This window comes from Lates calcarifer, linkage group LG23 (genome assembly GCF_001640805.2).
Source record: "Lates calcarifer isolate ASB-BC8 linkage group LG23, TLL_Latcal_v3, whole genome shotgun sequence".
Classification (NCBI taxonomy): Eukaryota; Metazoa; Chordata; class Actinopteri; family Centropomidae; genus Lates; species Lates calcarifer.
The window spans coordinates 3,401,502-3,422,685 of record NC_066855.1 but is presented as its reverse complement, the minus strand read 5'-3'; the positions used below and the strand labels follow the sequence as shown (position 1 = coordinate 3,422,685).

Below are 21,184 nucleotides of genomic sequence, written 5' to 3'. Positions count from 1 at the left end.
CAAGTGTCTTATTATGGAAGGATGACGAACACACTTATGGTTTAAAATGCTCACTGGTGACCAGGCAGGAGTAGAAACATGCAGCTTGAACTGCAGCTTCAGCCTGGTTTTCAGCTCAGTTTATCTTCCAGTTCCTCGCTGCTGATTTCAGTCTGGGTCAAATGCGCTACTTTATGTATCCAGACCTGAGCCTCTGTTCTGCTGGGCTGCACTCCTGATAGATGTCTCTTGTGAGTAAATGATTAAATCTGACGGTGGACTAGATTCAAAATAAATCAAGTCCTGACTGAGTTCAGGAAATCAAAAATCTGAATGTGTTGACCTTAATTATCCAGTTTTTCTTTCCTCTGGATGTGTGGACTAGAACCTGTCACTCAAAACAGGATACAAAAATTCATATTTATACACATACTTGTTTTTTTGAGTGCAACTTTTCTTTCAAAATCGTGCAAGGAGCCTGCTTTACATGATATTCACAACCAGATTTTAATTGTAGTGCTTTGTTCATTTGTCCAGTTTATCTTGCACATATCATACACACATATTCACTTACTTTTAATGAAGAGGATGGATCATTATATCGTTATATAGCTCTACAAACACAGATACAAATGTAACTGGAGCCAGTGTACATAAATGAAGATCTGTGGCTTTTTATTTTACAACCCATTGGCATTTCTGTAATACAGAAAAGATAATCTGGGAGAAGAAAAACACAAACACTTAAATGTACATGGAACCAGACACTTTACACAGAGTGGGGTAGAAGAATGAAGTGGTTTCAACCTTCATTTGATTCACTTGTTGATGCATACTTTGTTTGCAGAGACCAGGGAAGTGAAGGTACACATGAGGGTTAAAAAAAAAAAAATAAATAAATCTTGTTTCTGATGTGTTGTACTGATCTCCCATGAGATGAGGTAAAGGTAACACAAAAAGTGACGTTACCCCAGAAAGAAGGTCACTGAAAGTATAGGATGAAAGAGGAACATGAGTCCAAGTCGACCCTGTGCGTGAAGAAAATGCAGGATCTGAACCTTCTGCAGGAAAAAAAAGCATAAATAAATTAACAATGGGGAAAAATCTTAGGATGTGTTTGACCTTGTAAAGAGGTTAGGATTGATCAGGAGGGCAGGTAAGGACGATGTCAGGGAAGAAGAGGGTAGGTTACTGTCTTCTTACACAGTAGTATTATTTTTGTAACACTGACTGTCTGAAAACATACTGTAATATAGTCTCAGTCATACAGTAAATAATCTGTGGTGTTCAATGCTACAAGTTATGCTCTGTTAGCTTTGTTTAAATTTATGCTGAATCCACTTTTATGTGATTTCCTACGTTTCCCAGAATACATTTCAGACTGACTCATTTGGTGCTGCTTTCAAAGTCTGCACTGAGATGAAGGTAGCTAGCTGCAGCGCCTCCTTCCTGGCCACTAGGGAGCAGACAGGCAGACTGGAGGCGTTTGAGCGGATGATTATTGAAATGAATGGCAGTTTTGTGCCATATGATCAGATGATGGAGCAGTCGTCAACATTCTTCATCCCCCTTCTTCCCCACAATCCTCACCACCCTGTTTCCCCCCTGAAAATCCTCCTCCTCCACATTTTCCCTCCTAACTCCTCTTCCTCAGTGTTGCAGTGACTTCATCCTGTTAAGGGCGGAGCCTGCCTGGAACCATTCGATCTGCGTCTCGTTGAAGCTGTGGTTGAGCTCCAAGGGTGTCCACGCTGCCGTCGCTGTGCTTCACGACTGCGGTCAGAGGCTGTGGGGGGAGAGAACGACATCCTTCATCACAGATGCTCTTTGTTGACAGGTTTGGGAGAAAACAACAAAACGTAAGCAGGCTGTTTTTCCAGCTGCTTTGTGCTCTTACCTTTCCCGGAGCGAAGGTCTTGAGTCCCTTGATGGAGATCTTGTCATCAGGGCGGATCTTGTCGTAGTCTGATGGGTTGCTGAAAGTCAGAGGGAGCAGACCCTGCTTCTTCAGGTTAGTTTCTACAGACAGGAGAAGGGAGACATGTTTGTTAACTGAGAGAAAGAATCATGTGAGAAAAAAACACATGAAACCATGTTTCCACCTGGAGGAGGAGGAGAGACACCCAGCTGTTGTTGCTGCTAACCAGATGAACATCAAGCAAGCAACGTCAAAGCTTCCACCCAACTCGGAGAGTGAATTACAAACTTTATCGCAACTTTTACTGCTAAGGATTTGCGTCCGTATTCAGTCGTTGATATAAAATAATAAAAGACCCCTGTTCCTTTTACCGTGAATTCTGGCAAAGCTCTTGACAATGATGGCTCTTCCTCCCAGATGCCTGGGCTCCAGCGCTGCGTGCTCCCTGCTGGAGCCCTCGCCGTAGTTGTCGTCTCCAACCACAACCCACGACACACCGTTGGCCTGTGCACAACAGGACAGAGTGTTAGAAAAGACGGTGCAGTCACTGAAGCACCGGAGGGTCACGGTTCAAGTCATCCTCACCTTGTAGTGACGGGCGACATCAGGGACGCCTCCGTACTCTCCCGTCAGGTGGTTTTTGATCTTGTTGATGGCATCGTTCTCGCTGTTGACGGCGCCGATCAGCATGTTGTTGGAGATGTTGTCGAGGTGGCCGCGGAACTTCAGCCAGGGCCCGGCGGCGCTGATGTGGTCTGTGGTGCATTTGCCCTTCACCTGCAAAGACAGAGTGTAACGAAGGGCACTTTGTTACTAGTGACTGGACGGCTTTGGCCTTGTAAATATTGTACAGCGGGGGAGACTGTTGATTATACTTGTAACAAATGACTACAAACATCAGTAGCGACACTGAGTTGTTTGCGTATCCTTGTTTGGTCATCATTTGCTCACTGCAAATCCAGCCAGCTCAAGGGCCACGCTAACACTGGAGTGAAACGTGTCTGTTCTCACTAAGTTAAAGGGGTAAGACTGTGACATGCAGGCGTCACTCCAAAGTACCAACCTTAATGAGGACCCGCATGTCCTCCAGGTCGCTTCCGCTCCATTTGTCAAAGGGCTCCAGCAGCTGCAGGCGGTTGCTCTGAGGGCTGACGTCCACTTTAAGGCTGCTGCCGTCAGCTGGTGGGTGCTGGTAGGTGTCCTGACCTGGGTCAAAGTCTCTGGCAGGGAGTTCGTCTCCGTTGGGGGGCTCGAGCTTGAACTTCTCACCATTAGGGGCTGTAAGGTAGTCTGTCTCTGGGTTGAAGTTTAATGTGCCGGCGATGGCGAGGGCAGTGACGATCTGAGGGGAAAGGGGCATTTAGCTTCGAAATGTAAGCCAGGAGGTGTTGTTGAACAAAAAACTGATTATTTTACCTCAGGGGAGGTAACAAAGGCATGTGTTGCAGGGTTGGCATCATTCCTGGCAGTGAAGTTTCTGTTGAAGGAGGTGACGATTGTGTTCTTCTCTCCCTTTTTCACATCACGCCTGGACACAAATACACACTGTCAATTAACACCTATGTCTTATTTCTGTTTTGCATGACTCTGCCCCAACGTCACCAAAGTTATGGCTTCCTCTACCTGTCCCACTGCCCAATGCAGGGCCCACACGCGTTTGCCAGGACCACACCTCCAACGTCTCCAAGGACCTTGGACTGACAGGAAGACAAAGACACATTTAAGCCTCTCACTTCACCCTGGGGTGAATCGTTACTTTAAGGGAAGTGAAACCCCCCTCCTGTTTTTTGTGTGCTTGCACTCACGTATCCATCTCTTCTCGATGGTGGCACGGATCTGCTCTGAGCCGGGAGTGACCGTGAACTGAGCTTTGCACTTCAGGCCTTTGTCCAAAGCCTGCTTGGCCACAGATGCAGCGCGGCCCATGTCCTCGTAGCTGGAGTTGGTACAGCTGCCGATCAGACCTAAAAGTGGAGAGGAATAAAACAAAGGCTTAAAGTAGTAACACAGGAAGCCTCCTTAAAAAAATCCTGGTAATTTTGATCCATGTTCTGTAATTTGGGAGTATGAATAAAGCCGCGCAGCATCTTACCAACTTTGACCTCCAGCGGCCAGCCGTTCTTCTCTGCAACAGCACCTACTTCAGACACTGGGTGAGCCAGGTCAGGGGTGAACGGTCCGTTGATGTGTGGCTTCAGCTAGAGAAGGAATTATTAAAGCTGAGTTATTCTCAAATGAACCTGTTTAATTATAATGCTGTAATAAGTATTTGGAGACATATAGAACACTTTGACAGATTGATCTTCCAGTATTGGACACAGAGGGTCATGTTTTCACAATAACATCCCTGACTTTACTTGTCCTCCACTTTGAACTGCCAATGACAGCAGAAATGCCAAATCTTTTTTTTTTTTAAAGAAAAAGGACAGACCTCGTCCAGATTGAGTTCGATGATCTGATCGTACTCGCAGCCTTCGTCCGGTACCAACAGGTCTGAGTATTCATCAGCCAGGGCAGCGATCTCTGAGAGGACATGAGAAGACAGGAACAGTGTTGAGACACTCTGACGACACCAATCCTCCTTTTATTACAAGCAAGCGAGTGTGCTACGAAAAAAATGACTGTAATTCCCTTTATATTCTATGCATTTTGTCATGTTTTGGTTGTTATATAAAGTTTGTAAAACCTTAAATATGGACATTTTTTAAAAATAGCTGCAATGATGTGTAAACTGTGAACATACGTCCACGTCCAGTCTTCTCCAGGTAAGTCCTCATACGGTGGTTGTAGGGGAAAACTGAGGTCGTGGCTCCAATTTCTGCTCCCATGTTGCAAATGGTGGCCATTCCTGCACACAAAGAGAGACACACACCAATGACACTATCTGTTTCTACATATCAGCTCTGACATACAGCAAGGAAGTTAAATAAAAAGATCAAAGTGTAATGACGTCATGTGGAAGAAGCTTTTTTCACTAACCAGTGCAGGAAATGGAGTCGACTCCTGGTCCATGGTATTCCACAATGGCTCCGGTTCCTCCCTTCACTGTCAGGATGCCGGCCACCTTCAAGATGACATCTTTAGGAGACGTCCAGCCAGAGAGGGTGCCTGTCAGCTTCACTCCAATCACCTTAGAGGAGGAGATCAAGGGGTAAATTGTGGTGAAGATGTTCAGAAATAGAAATAAAGCAAACAAACTACTGCTGCTGCTGCTGTGTGCACAGTACTGTAATTTTCCAACCTTGGGACACTTGAGCTCCCATGGAATTCCTGCCATGACATCTACAGCATCAGCTCCTCCAACTCCGATGCAGATGGCACCAAGCCCACCACCGTTTGGTGTGTGGGAATCTGTGCCAATTAGCATCACCCCTGGGTAGGCATAGTTCTCTAGGATGATCTGTTCAGATAAAAAGGTCTTCTGTTAGCATGATTATAGCACTATGACTACAGTGGCTCTAAAAGTTGCCACACACAGGCCAAAACGGCAGTAAGACTTTGAATAACACCTGATGGATAATCCCAGAGCCTGGTTTCCAGAAGCCGACTCCATATTTTGCCCCAGCGCTGGACAGGAAGTTGTAAACCTCTTGGTTGACTTCCTAGGACGAGAGCGAAGACGACAGCTCAGTTTATGCTCAAAAATAAATCACCTACACTTACAAGACCCCCTCCTGCTCACCTTTGCCCTGGCCAGATCCTTCACTCCTCCAGTCTGGGCCTCGATCAGGTGATCACAGTGGATGGTGGAGGGAACGGCCACTTTCGGCAGGCCGCTGCTGATGAACTGGAGCATGGCCATCTGGGCGGTGGCGTCCTGCATGGCCACGCGGTCAGGGTGCAGCCGAAGGTAGGTGCGACCGCGGTCGATATCCTGGTTGTGGGGGTCATCGAGGTGGCCATAAACGATCTTCTCTGACAGCGTGAGTGGCCGATTGAGCCTGAGACACAAAAACAAAATATTGTTGACGGTAGGACGCTGTGATGAAGATGAGCATAGAGGTGAAAATAACCAATTAAAAGCAAGAAGGAATGAAGAGGAGTAAAATTAGACAGATACGAAATGCAATGTGATCCAGAGTAAATATTGAGGGTTTCCACTTCTAGTCTCAGTAAAATGACTTACTTTAAAATAAGCCTTTTTTCCTCTTATAGTACAGTGAAATTACATGCCACTGTTGCACCCCTCATCTCCTCATTATGTCATTGTATAATTATCAGTTTATGCCAGTCTAAATCTTGGGAGTAATTACAGGGCTGAACAAGCAGAAGTCATTGATCTGCAACGCCACCACAGCACCACGTCTCCCCCTACATGCACACACCCTCCAAACAACAGTAATTTTAACTGTCTTTACAGTAATTTGAGCAGACGAGGCTGTGAGGCTGACACACTAGAGCAAAGACTACAGCTATAATGAAAAACTGTGGTAAAGGACAAACAAACACTGGGAGTTCAAACATTTACAGAGATAAGGGAGTGTTGGAGGAAACAGCAGTGTGAGTCAGAGCAAACAGATGTTTTCACAGGATGACTGCTGAAAGTTCATAACCAAGAGAAAACTGACCTTTTTCGCACAATGTCAACGTTGGATTGGAGCTTCTCGTAGTTGATGAAAGAGTGGGTTCAAACCGGCTCATGGACACTTTGGCCTTTGCTCTGTAAGCTGCTGATACATGCAGGCGCCGTGCACCATGGCCCAGGGCCAGCTGAGGACAACAAAAATATACAAGCTTGACACACACATACTGTCGTAACTAAAGAACTTTTTTCCTCCATATAGACGATATATTTGTATTCTTCTTTAGAAGCTGAAACAGCACACTGTGCTAAATATTATGCCTAAAATCATACTGACACAGAACAACAACTAATGGGAAGCTAGACTGTGAATGCAGGGGTGGTTCATGAGTATCAGATGTCAGAGCTTCCAGGGTGAACAAAAAGCACCACCCCCACCCCCCTATGAGGCCAACCACAAATACATTCCCAACCTGTGTAAACACTGGCTACAGTCCCCTAAAATATTTAAAGGTCTTTTCTGGCAATGTGAAAATGGTCATACATGTTAGAGAAGCTAAATTTCCCATTAAAAATACTTTATTTTTATTATTTTTTTAATTACAAAAGGATCTGGGTAGAAAGAAATATAATGTAATATATTACATATAATGTAATATAATAGAAAATATAATGATCTCTGTGACTTATTCTGTGTTTCAGTAAGAAATCTAATTATACTCCACTTCCAACAGCGTTCTCTTCAAATATGTGAGGAAATCTTCCAGTTTTTAAAACCAACTGTGCGTGTGATTGGATTTACAATGTGTAGCGCTCACAGTCGACAAGGTAACATGAGGACGAGGGGTGGAAACATGGAGAGACATTGGGCTCGTGTCCAGAAGCTTGCCATATCAACTTCCTGGACCCTGCTTACTCGTGAGGTGCCCTTGAGCACGGCACTTGGGAGTAAGTGCAAGGAGAAGACTCAGTGGCTACAGGGAGCTTTGTTTGATGTATTATGTTGTACTGCGTGATGGTATTACCAGGAGAGAGCAAGACTTTCTAGTAATCAACAAGAGAGCAACATGTCAAACAGCTGAGTCAGAGAGCAGCTGAACCTAACCTCTGCTGTCTGCTGCTGTCAATTCAGAAGTTCATACATCAATCAGAAATCTATTTATAGGTTCAGACATCGATCACAGAGCCAATGAAGGGTTGAAGCTAAGGCTGAACACTCCATTGGTGTTTATTGTTTGTGCACTACGCATGTTTGCATGAAATCTGCAAGACAAATGAAGCAGAGCTGAGATTTGAGTAAACAACGTGTGATTTTCTGTGTTTATTATGTCCAAATTAAAAGAGGGTGCTCTGTCTGTCTGCTCTTTTTTATCCTCCATCATAAAAGCTTGGGATGAACATCAAAGGTGAGCTCGAAAAGGCGTCAATCAGAGCTCATTTCGGGTTCAGATATTAGTGGACACCTAGTGGTCCGTTATCATCAGGTCAACTGCGAAAATCTTGACAGCACACAGCTATTATTGGACATCAGCCACACAACCTCTTATCTCTAACAGACTGAATCAATCACTCTCTCTTGTGCCGTTCCCTCAAACTACTGGTTGAGACTGTGTTTGCTGTATTAGCTGTAATAATTTTACTAATATTTTGACCAATGTGTTACACGCTGCTCGCCGGTGCGCCTGCTAGTAGCTCTAACCTTGCGGTTAACCTTGCTAGTAACCATCAAACTCCATTTCTAAAGCTAGCTTAGCCGCGTCCATTTAAGAGCTAAAGGTGTCGGCAACGACTTCTTGTTAACGGAGAGATGAGCCGTGATTTTTTAAGCCGGTGACAAACTAGCTGTTCACCACTGGATGCGCTCAGTACAAGCCGGGACGCGATGACCTGGCCAGGCAGCCGGTGACTCTTCCACAGCTTTTTTATCTGCAGTAACCACTCTCAGTCCTCCGGTCAAGTCGGAATCACATAACATTACATTTATATTCCTTAGGTAACAGGTGACATCCTTCACTGGGTTACAAATACGGTAAAATTTGACAATTTCGTCTCTTACCTGAAGCCTGGCGACAGTCAGACAGTAGGTTGCCATTTTGTTCACTGACAAAGATGTGCACATCACAGGTGACGTCACGCGATTGTATGCCGCGGCCTCGCAGGTCCTTCAAGAACAAAATACATTTTTTAACATCTTAAATCTTATTAAGATTGTTCAACGAATGTATTTAAAGTTGGATTCACCGGAATCATTTTGATGTCGTTTATATGTTTAAGAGCACATAAACTGGAAAGTATATGCACAGGAAATAATCTTAGCAGTTATTTCACTTTTATAAAGCTGAAAGGATATGGGTGATTTCTATAAAAATATATATTTCTACTATTTATTTTAAAGTTAATATTAATGATTATATATTCCTACATTGTCATGATAAATTCGTCTAATATACATTTAGTAAAATACAAAAAAGGGGGATAAAGAGCAAGATACCATGCAAGTGTTTTGATTGTTTTCTTTTGTCTTTCTGTTTGGAGACGCTAGGTGGCGGTAATTCAACTTCTCACTCAAAGTTTACAGGTCAAAGGTGAGAGTTGAAATCGCCAGCGCTTACTTTACGTAGGACGAAGATGGCTAAACATCATCCAGATTTGATCTTTTGCAGAAAACAGGCCGGCGTCGGTATGTTTTTACCCGTTTCATCTCGCACGTTATCTACCGTTGAAATCTTTTGCTGAAACGTGAGGTCTTTTGTTGAGTTTTTACCCGAGAGATACCGCTAGCTACCATGCTAACGGTTCTAGCATGGATTTCATTGAAAGTATGTTAGCCGTAGTGTTAGCACAGAAATGTCTACAGGTCTTTGTCGTTAGGGTAACCAATGTTACAGTTTCGCAGAATATTACTTCTGTTCTGTTATTATAATAAATAATGGATTTTATGGCTAACCTGATAAAAAGGTTATGTTTTCAAATGTACAACGGCCATGTGAATGCTAATTTATAGCCTGACTACACTGACTCTGCTTTGTTTTCATTCCTCAGCTATCGGGAGACTTTGCGAGAAATGTAAGTGTTCCCACCTGTGTTGCTTTAATTGCTTAAGTCTGCCATAAGTGATCATCTTTTCTCACATCTGTAACAGTAACATTGGAGTTAGGTGAATGTACGTTTAACCACACAACTTTAGTTTTGCCTTAACAAATATTCACATTCCAACACTATCTCTACAGCTACAGCTACAACCTCCTCTTCCCATCTCAATTAATTTTCTCATCTATCATTCCCCTGCTCCTCTCAGGTGATGGAAAGTGTGTCATCTGTGATTCCTACGTGAGGCCGTGCACACTCGGTGCGCATCTGTGACGAGTGTAACTATGGCTCCTATCAGGGACGCTGTGTCATCTGTGGAGGGCCGGGAGTATCTGATGCCTACTACTGTAAAGAGTGCACCATCCAGGAGAAAGATGTGAGTAAAGGATCTATATGGAATATAACCTGTTTGAGGATTTAACCAGGCCATAGATGTGAGAGTAATCTGATGTTACCTATTATGATCTACTGGACCATTTTTATAAACAGTCCTCTTACTCTTTCTGTTGTCTTAACAGCGAGATGGATGTCCGAAGATTGTAAACTTGGGCAGCTCTAAAACAGATCTGTTTTATGAAAGGAAGAAGTATGGCTTCAAGAAGAGGTGAAGATGCTACAGTCCAGTTCCTCTTCTTCTAGTTTATTCCGCTTTTGCAGATTTTTCTTAAAAACCTCAAGTAACATTTTTTTGACTTGTCAATAAAACTCTGTTTTATATTTCCATCTTTATTTTTGTGTGACTGTTTTGAATATTAAGATCTTAAAAGCCCGTCCATGCTCACAGTGTTAATATTACCAGTCACTGAACTAGACATAGACATGGGATAATCAGGTGTCAGAATGCCCACCAACAAGAATTGATTGAGTTTTTCAGTTCTTTACCTTGGAAGCAACAGTTCGCAAAATTACACCGCCTCAGCGTGCATTTAGTACATGACCTGTAGCTTTTCATCATATACAGTATGTGATCTTCCTCCACCAGATGGCAACATTTCACTCACAGCACCACATCTGAACTGGAGACTGAACCATTAGTGGTTTTCTGCTGTTGAATGTTTTGTGTTCAGACTGTGGAGAGCCAAATTAAATTACAAAATTATGACTTTAAATTACGTTGAGGTGCAGACAGATGGATCTGTAGTGGAAAGAGTACGTCTCGGCAGCAGCTTTACATTTAAACACCAATGTTTCCTGTATTTATTTGTTTATGCTTAGACTCCAGTCTGTCTTGGATATTTGAACTTGTCATTTGAGCTTTTAAAATATACAGAAGGATCATTTTAGTTTTTTGGTTATTTTACCCTTTGGTGTTAAAACAAAGTTCACTATTCGACACTTCTATATTCATCGTTTGGATGGTGAGCGGCTGACTGGACTGAAGTCTTCTAGAATCTAAAGAAACTCTTAAGACTTTCTCAACAAGGCTTTATTTATACATACTGTATATACAAGACAAAAGGTAGCCACACTTAAAATGCAAAGACATTTCTTTACAGACGGAACCAGGATTCAAAACAACTCCTCAGTGTTTACAAGTTGTTCCACTATAGAAGGCAGATGCAACCAGTATTACAACAGAAAGCATAAAAATTATTAAAACAATCAGGAAGTAGTAGATTATCATTCATGTCAGAGTTATAGTTAAGTTTGTGATTCAGAAAACACACTTTTGAGATCTTATGGAGTGTGACTGTTTTTTTTTTTTTTTGACTGAAACCAACAAGGTTGTAGGAGTTAAAGTATTCCCACAAAAATAACTCTGGATAAACGTGACAGTCCTGACTTACAGATTTACTCCACACAAAAGACTGCACTTAAGTTTATCATAAAAGAACAGGTGTCGCTGTATTTCCTGCTGGTTATTAAGATTTAGTAGTAGGTTAGATTTCATTTGAAACCCTTTCCTAAAAAATAAAAACATATTGATCTTGGTAAAAAGTTACAATGTCTATGGATGGAAGCACTTTCCCTTTTTGCCAGAATAAGACTAAAAAATAATCATAATTCAGGGTAACGACTTTAATTTTTGTATGTAATGATCAACAGTAAACAGCAGACTGTACACTGCATTGAAATGGCTTTAGACATAGAAGACACATAGAGTTTGGGGTTTCTTATTTTGTGAAAAAAGATGCCCCCAAAAACAGTCTGCATTTATTGAGACTTCCTGGTTTGTCAAAATAAAAATAATATAAAAGTCAGCTGGCAACAGACACTGCCAGCTTACATATCAGAGAGAATTTCTGTACAAGTTCAGACATGAACGAATAAAAGAAAGTTGCACGATACGACAGATCATACAATCTACATGCACATACAGTCCAGTCAAGGGTTTCTGAACGAGTATGTTAATTAAATTGTAAATTTATTATAAATAACAAGCTTAATTACTTTAATTAAGCTTCTGTGGTAGACCTTCACCTTTCACCACCAACTACCTTTAATAAAGCACTGAGATAGATTTCAGCTGATCACCAAGAGGTGGAAAGTTTTTGGTTAATTTTCACAGCCTGTTCAAAAACTTGACTGGCACTGTATCTGAGCTCCCGTGTTCTACGAGACTGAATATATTTGTTGTACAAATATTGGGGAAAAATACTAGAAAGTGTAATTTTAGGCTACAACTATTTACAAAACATGCATCAGTGGATTCTACACACACAACGCTTTACTGGCGTAAATCAATGAGTTGATACGACGACCTGCAGAGAGCCAGGCAGGCGTCCTACGCCGTGACCAACAGCTGCACGAGAGAAACAGCGAGAGACACACTGACACGGGGAGAACAGAGAGTTTATGTACAGCTCTGCGCCGCTGGTTGAGGAGTATTTTTACATGAAGACAAGTGAACATGGCTGATTTTTTTTCCAGCCACGTCACTGTTATCCCCTGAAGAAGCTTAAGTTACTGGAAATGTCACAGTCTAAAGAAAAGCCCAGCTCTCCACACAATCTGCCTCGTAGAAATATAAACGGACAAGCGGGTTTCAGAAGTCAGTAAAATGTGGGAATAACTGGAAGCAACCTGCAAAATCAGTTTATTTACTGTAATATCATAAAACTGACTAAGAATGTAGTCTAAACTGAACAATCACTACCTAAATATCAATTATCTCGCCTAAAAAAAACTAAAATAAAACCCACAGTTTCTCCAAAATAAACATCACAAATGATCTCTTTCGGCCAAAGGCATACAAAACATGATAAAAGTACACTTCGTAAAAGAGGTGTACTGAAGAAGCACTTGAATATCCTCTCACACTCATCGCACTCACATAGATGGTAAATAGAGGTCATTAAAAAAATAAAAATAAAAACCAGATATCAGGTATTAACATGATATTGCGTCTCAGCGGCAACAGCCACGCCTCGTCTTCGTCCTCCGCTTCATCTGATCGATTCTAGTGTTCTCGCGTACCGACCCCCGCTGGTTTTGATTTATTGATTCATTAAAAAAATAAATGAATAAATCAGCAGTTGTCTATTGGTCTTCCGGCACCGCACTTGAAAGAAAAGAGAACAAGGATGAATGATAAGGGAAGGAGGAGGCGGGAACGTTATTCACAAGATCACAGGGTTCGGGTTTGTGCTACCTGATTAACTCTTATATTACACCACTGAAGGTAAATGAAAGAGGGCTGTTGTCTCACTTATCTCACTGTTTGCTGTCACCCTGTTCATATAGGAGAAGCAGACGTAGCTTAGCGCTAATTTACAGCTCGGCTCCTTTTCAGGACAGGACTCGGAAGTTGACAAAATGTCCTTTAATACGAGTGTGTAACACCAGACTCTGGTGAGGAGGAGTGCAGATTTAACCCATATCGCTGTCAGTCTCAGGGGGTTTTACTCTCCCTTCCTCTCCTCCTCTGTCTAACACAACACAAGTAGATCTGGAATCTGTTGACACAGCTAACAATCAGGACTCAGAACATTTCTAACCTGGCTTGTAAAAACAAAGTGACTGATATTGTTTCCTATGAGGAGGTCCATTTACAGTTTCATGTGTCCCTTACAGTGGTCCAAATTTGGCTTCGTAGCAACCCACGACGTTCTTGTAGCGGCCGCACTCCTTCCTCAACTCTGCGACCTCTGTCCGCAGCACCGAGTTCTCACGCTCCAGGAAAGCTGCTCGGACGGTGATCTGGTTCTCCTTTAACCTGCGGGCGTCACGCGAGCGTTTGGCAGCCAAGTTGTTCTTCTTCCTCCGCTGCCAGTACTTCTCATCCTGGAGGAAAAAAAAGACACAGCAGGCGTCAGCTAAGTCCAAGAAACACGACACTTAAGTTGTGTTCTGTTTAAGTTCAGTTACTAAGGTAACCTAGTTTAACAGCCTTATGTATTTTTTTTATTGGGGCATTAGCCCAAATCTGACCTCAGCTAAGTTTGTAACATGGCTAACAGCCAAGCTCCTTTGTGGATGAAAACAAAACCAGTGTTCTCTGGCAGACGGGAAGGGAAGGAAAACATCAATTTAAAGATTATCAGATTGCTGAGTCACTGTGAGTTGCCAGAACAGTTTCACTGTCACATGGCCTGTTTCTTTCCTGTTTCAACTGGCCTCACACCACTTCAGCTGATGAAATCCCAAGTCAATAAACCTACTACACACAGTTCTTTGAAGTAATATTCACAGACTTTTTCAGCACATTTTGAGGTTGAGGAACAGTCCCTGTTCTACATCTTGGAGCTCATTACTTATATCAAGTTACAATAATAATATAGGAGTCAGTTGCACATGGGAAATGATGATGATGATGATGATGAAATACTCTAACATGTTGCAAGATTAAGACACTTTCAGTTACTGTCAATATGGTCTTCTAATACTGTAAAAAATGGGACACATTTATTATTTTTTTAATCACGGGGTCAGCTAAACCAGAAATTAAAAAACTAGAGCTTATTTTATCCAAGTTTCCAGCAGTAAATTCATTATTTTACAAACTTGAGTGCATAATCTGACATGCCGAAGCCCTGCTTTATGCTTAGCTTTGAGTTTAAATTCAGAAACAGGGGAGAAATATGTATTTGTGTTTCAAAGGCTGCCCTTGCCTCTCCCAGCATACCTTCTGTTCTTCAGGCACAAACACCTTCTTGGCCTTTTTGATCATAGGCTGTGGCTTGAGCTCATCTTCACTGAACTTGTGTTTGCGTGGGTTAAACAGCTCGCCCCCGGGCACGCTCGAAAGGACCAGGTCCGTGGGATCTGGCTCGTAGTTGATATCGACCTCGATCTCGTCAGGGTCGATGGGCTCGGGGGTCACTCTGTCTTTCTCAGTGGTCACCTCTGAGCAGACAGAAGAGGAACACGAGAGCTGAAATATCAGACTTCTGTGGAATGTGTGTAGTTGGTAGATTAAGAGGTAACGCTGATTCACAGGTGGCCTGCACCAAAGTCTTCCTTTTCTTTATCTCTACTGTGGCTTCTGACACTGTGACTTGCACAGGCAGCTGATAATCCTGCAGTTAACTTCACTATCTTTGCTATGCAGCAGCAGCATCTATTTCTGCCATCCTGTCACCCTTTACCACACATAGCTTGTTTCAGGATAGAGCCAGCATCACAGTTTGTTTGCCAGAAATCTCGGCCAAATTAATAAATGTAGCTGGTAGCAAAGACTTTTATGCTAACTGACATTCAGTGGAAACACAGTTGTGTGTAAAATATGAACAACAACCTTTGCTGATGTTGATGCAAACACATTTAAATATTCTAATTAGGTCGATTTATTTCTTCATGTAGGTTGGAAGTCGTCCACTCACCTGCAGTGACATCACAGATGATATCAGTGTCACTCTTGGTGATGATCACCACTTCCTCCTCGCACCTGTCCAACTCCTGAATGGGCAGCAGGCCCACTGGAGACACACTCACTGCCTTGGTAATCTTTGACTGTGCAGAGGGAGCAGCCTTGACTTTCTCCGTCTTCACAGCGTCTCCTTCAGGGCTGCTCTTCAGGGAGTCCTCATCAGATGCGGTGGGGATGCCGTTCTCCATGAGGAACTCCTCCAGATCCATGTACTCCAGGTGGAAGTTCTCACCATCGTAAGGAATGGTCTTGTCCCAGATAGCAGGGGTCAGAGCGGCTGAAGGACCCATGTCGCTACCTCCTCCCCCGAGGTCAACGCTGTCTCCCAGACACAGCTTTTCCTTGTCCGTGTCTGAAACACAGAGAATATGGGTAGATGTATTTGACATGACTAATGAGAGGGGAGTTTTGTGACTTAAGCTGCTCAAGTGAGGAGGCGGGACATGTTTGGTCTAACTTCTTAAAGAGACCCCATCCAAAAAATGTCCCTCAGGCCACAAACCCAAATACGGTTATTGCACCTTTCATAGCAACAGGAACAGGTCTTAGTCTCAAGAACTTCTGCAAATGACACTGACATCTCAACATTTCAATTAGCCACATTTGCTGAGGTTTATCAGTCTATCTGATGGCGTGAAAAAATAATATTTCTTTGTTGTTATTGATTTTAGAAGTGGAAATAATAATTAAAAACTGTTCATTTAGAGTCAGGTTCAACCAATGCAAGCTTTATGGCCATATTTAAATGTTTCTGGACAATTTCTAATTCGCTAGTGTGGAAACATTAGTGAAATAACCAGAATAACTAAGGGACAAGTGTTTGCTAGCATGTAGCAACATTTGCAACTGACATCTTTTTGCAAACTTTGACAAGTCGAGCACTTTCCTTTAAATGCTCACAACTCCCAAATGCTCATCAACAACACTGGTAGTCATTGCAACCAAGGAAAATGTTTCAGATTAACAAAAACTGCATTTAAAGCCAATGGCGTATCTAGAAGACTCTGGATGGTGAGGCGGGGAGGACGGGGATGTGTACACGGTGTTCAATATATAGTGTACATACTGTGCCGTTAGTGCTGCTGCACAGACGTCAACACACCTAGGGAAATACTGTCATATCTATATGTTGTTTTGACTTTTTTTCTCACGTCTTTTCGCTTTTTTTAGCACCTGACCTCGTTTTTAACCTACACCGTCGTTCGCTCATTCCGCTCCCCGCGTCTATTTTACCGCACTTACCGTCGTCGCCGTCCAGTATGTTCGGCGGAGGCATTTCCATTATTTTCTTCAACACCACCGGGAATGAACTCGGGGCCCCGGTGGTAGTTTCCAGTGTGATGAGAATTGGCTCTCCCGACATTTTTTTTGCCCCTCTTGTTGTTAACCGCGTAGTAACTGACTGAGAGGCAAGCTCCAACGGTTATCTCGTTTTGCTCGATAATATAAACTATCCAGTCGGTTTCAGCGCGTTTAGCGTGTTTAATTCGACAAATTCCACGGTAAAGTGTGTCAACAACCGTCAGTGGATCACGGACTGCTCGCACCGTTGGCCCACTTCCTCGGAAAACTAGGTAGTCAGGAGGTTTTGGTGTCGAGAACAAACCGGACCTCCTGGACAAAAATGTCCGCCCCGCCTAGAGCCGATAGGCGCGCTCAGCTCCATCCCCATGAATATTAATTAAGCCAGGGACTGAGGGGGCGGGGTTTGCGAGGATGAGCCAATAGCGGTTGTCACGGCGCAATTATCTGAGTTCTCATTGGTTGACCGAGTTATATATGTTCCTCTGAATACATTAAAGAGAAAAAACGTGTCACGAGCCAGAAAATATTTACATTATCTCTATAACCACGCGATCTGACTTGGATCCAAGTTGTTCCCTCTGTGATTAATATCTTTTTTTTTAAAGTTACACAACTACATATTCTACTGCGCAACAATCATGTTCTATTAACACACACCTATAGACTGACTATAGCTTCCAATTAGTCATGAATCGATGCATTGGTGTCACATTATCGCCAGAAATTCATAGTAAACCTCGATTTTAATTGCAACTTCGTTTACTTTGCAGCGTCAAGCAAAGCCACCGCCCAACAGGTAGACCTACATATAGCACATAGGGAACCTATACCCCTATGCTATGTGTCTGTACCAATGTGGCTCCGCTCACGTGCGAACACATGTGCGCTTGTCGGCCTTACATATCTACAGGCGCCGTCCAATGGAGAAGCGCTCCGTCTGTGACACTCTCATGTAGGAACGTGCAGGAAGGGCGGCGCTACAGTGCAGAGGTGTAACCTGCCGCACAGAAGTAGCACCCGGAGCTTTAAATTACACATATGTACTCATTGGTGCATTGCTGCAACCGAGCTGACACGTCAATGGGCAAAGATCTGCATGTTCAAGCCAGGGTCCTAATTCTGAGTTGCCACAACAGCACAGAGCGTACAGATCTGGACCTTTATCTGTGTCAGTCTGACACGGAATCCTCATAATAGACAGAAAAAATGTTTATTTTTTCATTTAGTTAACAAAACAGGGCACGTATGCACTCAATCATCTTCAAAAAAATATAATTCTAATGCAAGTACATCCTGTTTTCTTTGACAGATCAATACAGATCTCTCCAGTGTGTTCATCTTTGTCACTAAATGGATGATTCAGTTCATGTTCCTGCACCAACAGCAGGGGTTTACAGCAGTGCTGGGAGGGGGAGGTGGGAGGTTTTCCTCACGTCTCTTGTATGTGTCACACAGAATCTGTTTTTGGCACAACATTGCAAGGACAGAGGCAAAACCCTCAAGGTCAGCTGCTTCTGTCTGGAAAATTAAGTACAAAACTCTTTTTTTGTGCCCATAATTAACTCTATGCTGTGGTCTACATCACAACAGCAGGATAAGCTGTTATTTAAAGTGTGCAGGCACTCGGTTTTCATGGGACTTTGCGGAGACTAGGGGAGAGGGCTTTTAGAAAACCACTTTCATTTAACCTTGACGTCACATGTTCAGTGTTAGTGGAGACATAAACACACTCTACCTGAGAACAACATTAAACCTCAGAGATACATGGAGCCCAGTTTTTAATGATAAATATTATTTATATTAACATTATTTACAGTTCGTTTTTATAAAAAAATGATTCCACACACATCAAATATTACAAATATTTCTCTCTATGATGCCCTACAGTTCTTCTCTGTGTCAGCCATAACACACTGTGCAGAGTTGTTAAATCTTTAAAGTATTAAACTGAATTTAGTCAAGGTACAGCACATTTGACTCAGTCAACAGGTGCAGACGTGACTGGACACAGCAGCAGATACAGATACAGGCACGTGGATGCATGGCAACAAATTTAATCTGTCTGGTCCACAACACCATTTCCTGGTCAGGCAAACTTAATGAAATGTGAATGGGTTTCTCTAAAAACAAGCCGTGCCATCATGACTGTGCAGTTTCCTGCAGAATAAATACACTGAAAAGCCAGAGTTTCCGTTCATACAGTGCACGTTGCTCTGCTTTGTTGACAGCTTTATGGATTCTGTGTGCTGCAGCTCAGAGAGGTCATTGTACACAATCACGCGACCTAAACTCAGAGGGGAAAAGCTGTTGAGACCTGTGTCAGATCATACACATAAAGCATGTGATCAATAAGTAAGTGCTTTCCCACAGGTGCTACACTTAACAACACAATCTAAAAATACAGAAGCCATGGCTACAAGGCTGCAGCAGCATGTTGGAGCAGAAGTGACACTGTGATAATTATGAAATCTGCACCTCCCTGATCACATGTGTGTCTGTGTGTCATGTACAAGCACATGGACTTTAATTATGGTCAGTGGTCATTATTGACTTATTGACATTACTTCATTATTGACTGTCAGATTGCAGGTTTCTGCAAGTCCTGCATCTTATAATCATGGCCAGCATGATAATAAAGGAGCAGTTAATCTAAAATAAAATATTTCACTTTCCATCACTGCTGAAAGATGGCGGCCTGTGATTGTGCAGCAGCTCTTTGCTGTTACTATCTTGAAGCTTTCCCAAATCACAAACGTTTATTTGTACATTTTTGGAAGCTCTGAAAACCTAAAACCAATCAAATATCACCAGACAGCTCACGCAGCAGAACAAACAACGTCAATGTGAATCTATAAAGTAGCCTGTTTTTACTGAGTGAGGATGATCCTGGACATTTCACCAATATCAAGGCGTAAAACCGATGAAAACATGTCATTTATTTTACTTTGAAAGTGTCAGATGCCTGTTCTTTGGACTTCTTCAGAGGCAATCACATAACTGAGAGGAGGTGATTATGAAATCCTGTTAAGACTGGGGCCAAGAGCAGAATCAACAGCACACCTCCTGATGTGATGAAGTTACTTTGACCCTAATCTGATTTAACTAAACATCCAGAGAGAAGGCAAACAGAGCCACCTAGTGATTTAATCATGAACCTACAGGGCCCACCTGACCCCCCTCAACATCCACTCCACCATGACAGATGAAAGCAGGTGACAAACACAGACTGGGTCATATCAGTGCTGAGTTACCAGAGCTGCCAGTTTCAATCACAGCAGGACAATAACAGGGCCATTATCTGTTTAACTTCTTCACCTGAACAACAGAGCCCAGGATTGTTTGAGGAAAAAGCAGTGGATATTTGCCTGTGATTATGTTGCTAGGACCCAGTTTTCCTATCTCAAACCATGTGTGTGGGTGGATATTGACATTTGCTCCCCACACTGTGATAGTGCAGAGGTGATTAGGGGCTGACTATTGAAAATCACAGCCTTCACTCTACAAAAGCTAAAGAAAGATCATCAGAAATTGTGTGTTTCCCTGCACTTTCCCAACAAACCATGACCACTACAGCTGCTTTTATTTTGAAAGGAATGACAACAACACATTTGAAGAATCTGACACTTGTCTCTGCAAACCTGTTGGAGCTGTCTAACAAGGCCATTTACTTCTTAAAAGGAACTGATTGTATGAATCCTGTTAACACTTTGGATTTTAATTAAAGCTTAGGAAGCAGATTTCCTGCAGTCCAGCAGCTGGTTGACACACATTCCCATCCAGCTCAGCTGACAGGGATTACGCAACAACCACGCAGTTGTTTGCAGAAATGTCAGAATCCAAGTTTTTAAACTAAAATCAGACGCTGCAGACATGCTGCATGATATTTGAAGCACAAACTTGATTTGACAGTCACTTACCGCTGTCGTCAAAGTTCGGGAGAGTAAATGGATGCTCAAGAAGAGCCCTGAAAATCTCCGGCATCTCTGTAGTCATTTTTTAAAATCCTCTTTAAACTACAATTTAGCAAATTGTTTCACAGCTGGTCAGCAACTCATGAGACGCAATATGACGATCAACTAACCTACAAAAGACCGCGCTAAGTCCTGAAGGTGCGTCGGTGCTTGACAGCTAGCAGAAAGTGACGAAAATGTAAAAACTTAAACGGGTCAAACACCGTGAACTCCGCGTAACAAGTTACTTAACGCAGTCCGCCCTCTCAGCCCGCCCCCGCCCCCTCCCTCAGCCAATCAGCAGTGCGCGTTCCCCCAGGGATCGACGGAAAGAGCGCCGATTGGCCAGAGACTGTATCCTTCGCAGCAATGACAGCCAATCACAAAGCGAGGCTGAATTACCTAAGGAAAAAAAAAAAAAAAAAAAGCGAATACCTAAAATGAAGCGGACTGTTATGTAATTAGGTGGGGGGGGACTAAATAATAAGTCTCTAACACCTCTGTATCCTCCCCGTAGAGACGTCTGTCTGTGGGAAAAGGAAGTTATAAGCATATGGTGAGTTCAAAAAAGGATATGAAGCAAACATCACAAACGAAATAAAACTAAGTAT

The 21,184-nt window shown here is 42.8% G+C and overlaps 3 protein-coding genes across 5 annotated transcripts; 1 reads left to right on the top strand and 2 right to left on the bottom strand.

The window, feature by feature from the left end:
* Positions 1-629: 629 nt before the first annotated feature.
* On the bottom strand, positions 630-8,526 carry aco2 (aconitase 2, mitochondrial). The gene is given in 20 exon segments (XM_018685451.2): positions 630-1,719; positions 1,721-1,765; positions 1,877-1,998; positions 2,269-2,401; positions 2,483-2,674; positions 2,961-3,239; positions 3,314-3,425; positions 3,521-3,594; positions 3,703-3,714; positions 3,716-3,861; positions 3,990-4,095; positions 4,329-4,420; positions 4,641-4,745; positions 4,877-5,027; positions 5,139-5,297; positions 5,407-5,499; positions 5,580-5,838; positions 6,466-6,520; positions 6,523-6,607; positions 8,476-8,526. Coding segments are annotated over 20 exon segments (2,346 nt in total). The 5' UTR covers positions 8,512-8,526; the 3' UTR covers positions 630-1,629.
* A 432-nt stretch (positions 8,527-8,958) lies between these two features.
* On the top strand, positions 8,959-10,238 carry phf5a (PHD finger protein 5A). Its single transcript, XM_018685450.2, is given in 5 exon segments — positions 8,959-9,099; positions 9,462-9,485; positions 9,718-9,767; positions 9,769-9,885; positions 10,028-10,238. Coding segments are annotated over 5 exon segments (333 nt in total). The 5' UTR covers positions 8,959-9,047; the 3' UTR covers positions 10,118-10,238.
* A 679-nt stretch (positions 10,239-10,917) lies between these two features.
* Positions 10,918-20,791, bottom strand: tefa (TEF transcription factor, PAR bZIP family member a). 3 transcript variants are annotated; one of them, XM_018685448.1, is made up of 5 exons: positions 20,541-20,791; positions 15,272-15,670; positions 14,575-14,795; positions 13,522-13,733; positions 10,918-13,011 (listed from the first exon to the last, which is right to left on the bottom strand). In XM_018685448.1, the coding sequence occupies exons 1-5, from the start codon at positions 20,614-20,616 to the stop codon at positions 12,990-12,992; spliced, it is 930 nt and encodes a 309-aa protein (XP_018540964.1). In that variant the 5' UTR covers positions 20,617-20,791; the 3' UTR covers positions 10,918-12,989. The 3 variants fall into 3 exon arrangements, with proteins under 3 accessions (XP_018540964.1, XP_018540963.1, XP_018540962.1); XM_018685447.2 differs by lacking the exon at positions 20,541-20,791 and adding an exon at positions 16,561-16,952 and having other exon boundaries at positions 13,503-13,733; XM_018685446.2 differs by lacking the exon at positions 20,541-20,791 and adding an exon at positions 16,561-16,949.
* Positions 20,792-21,184: the final 393 nt, after the last annotated feature.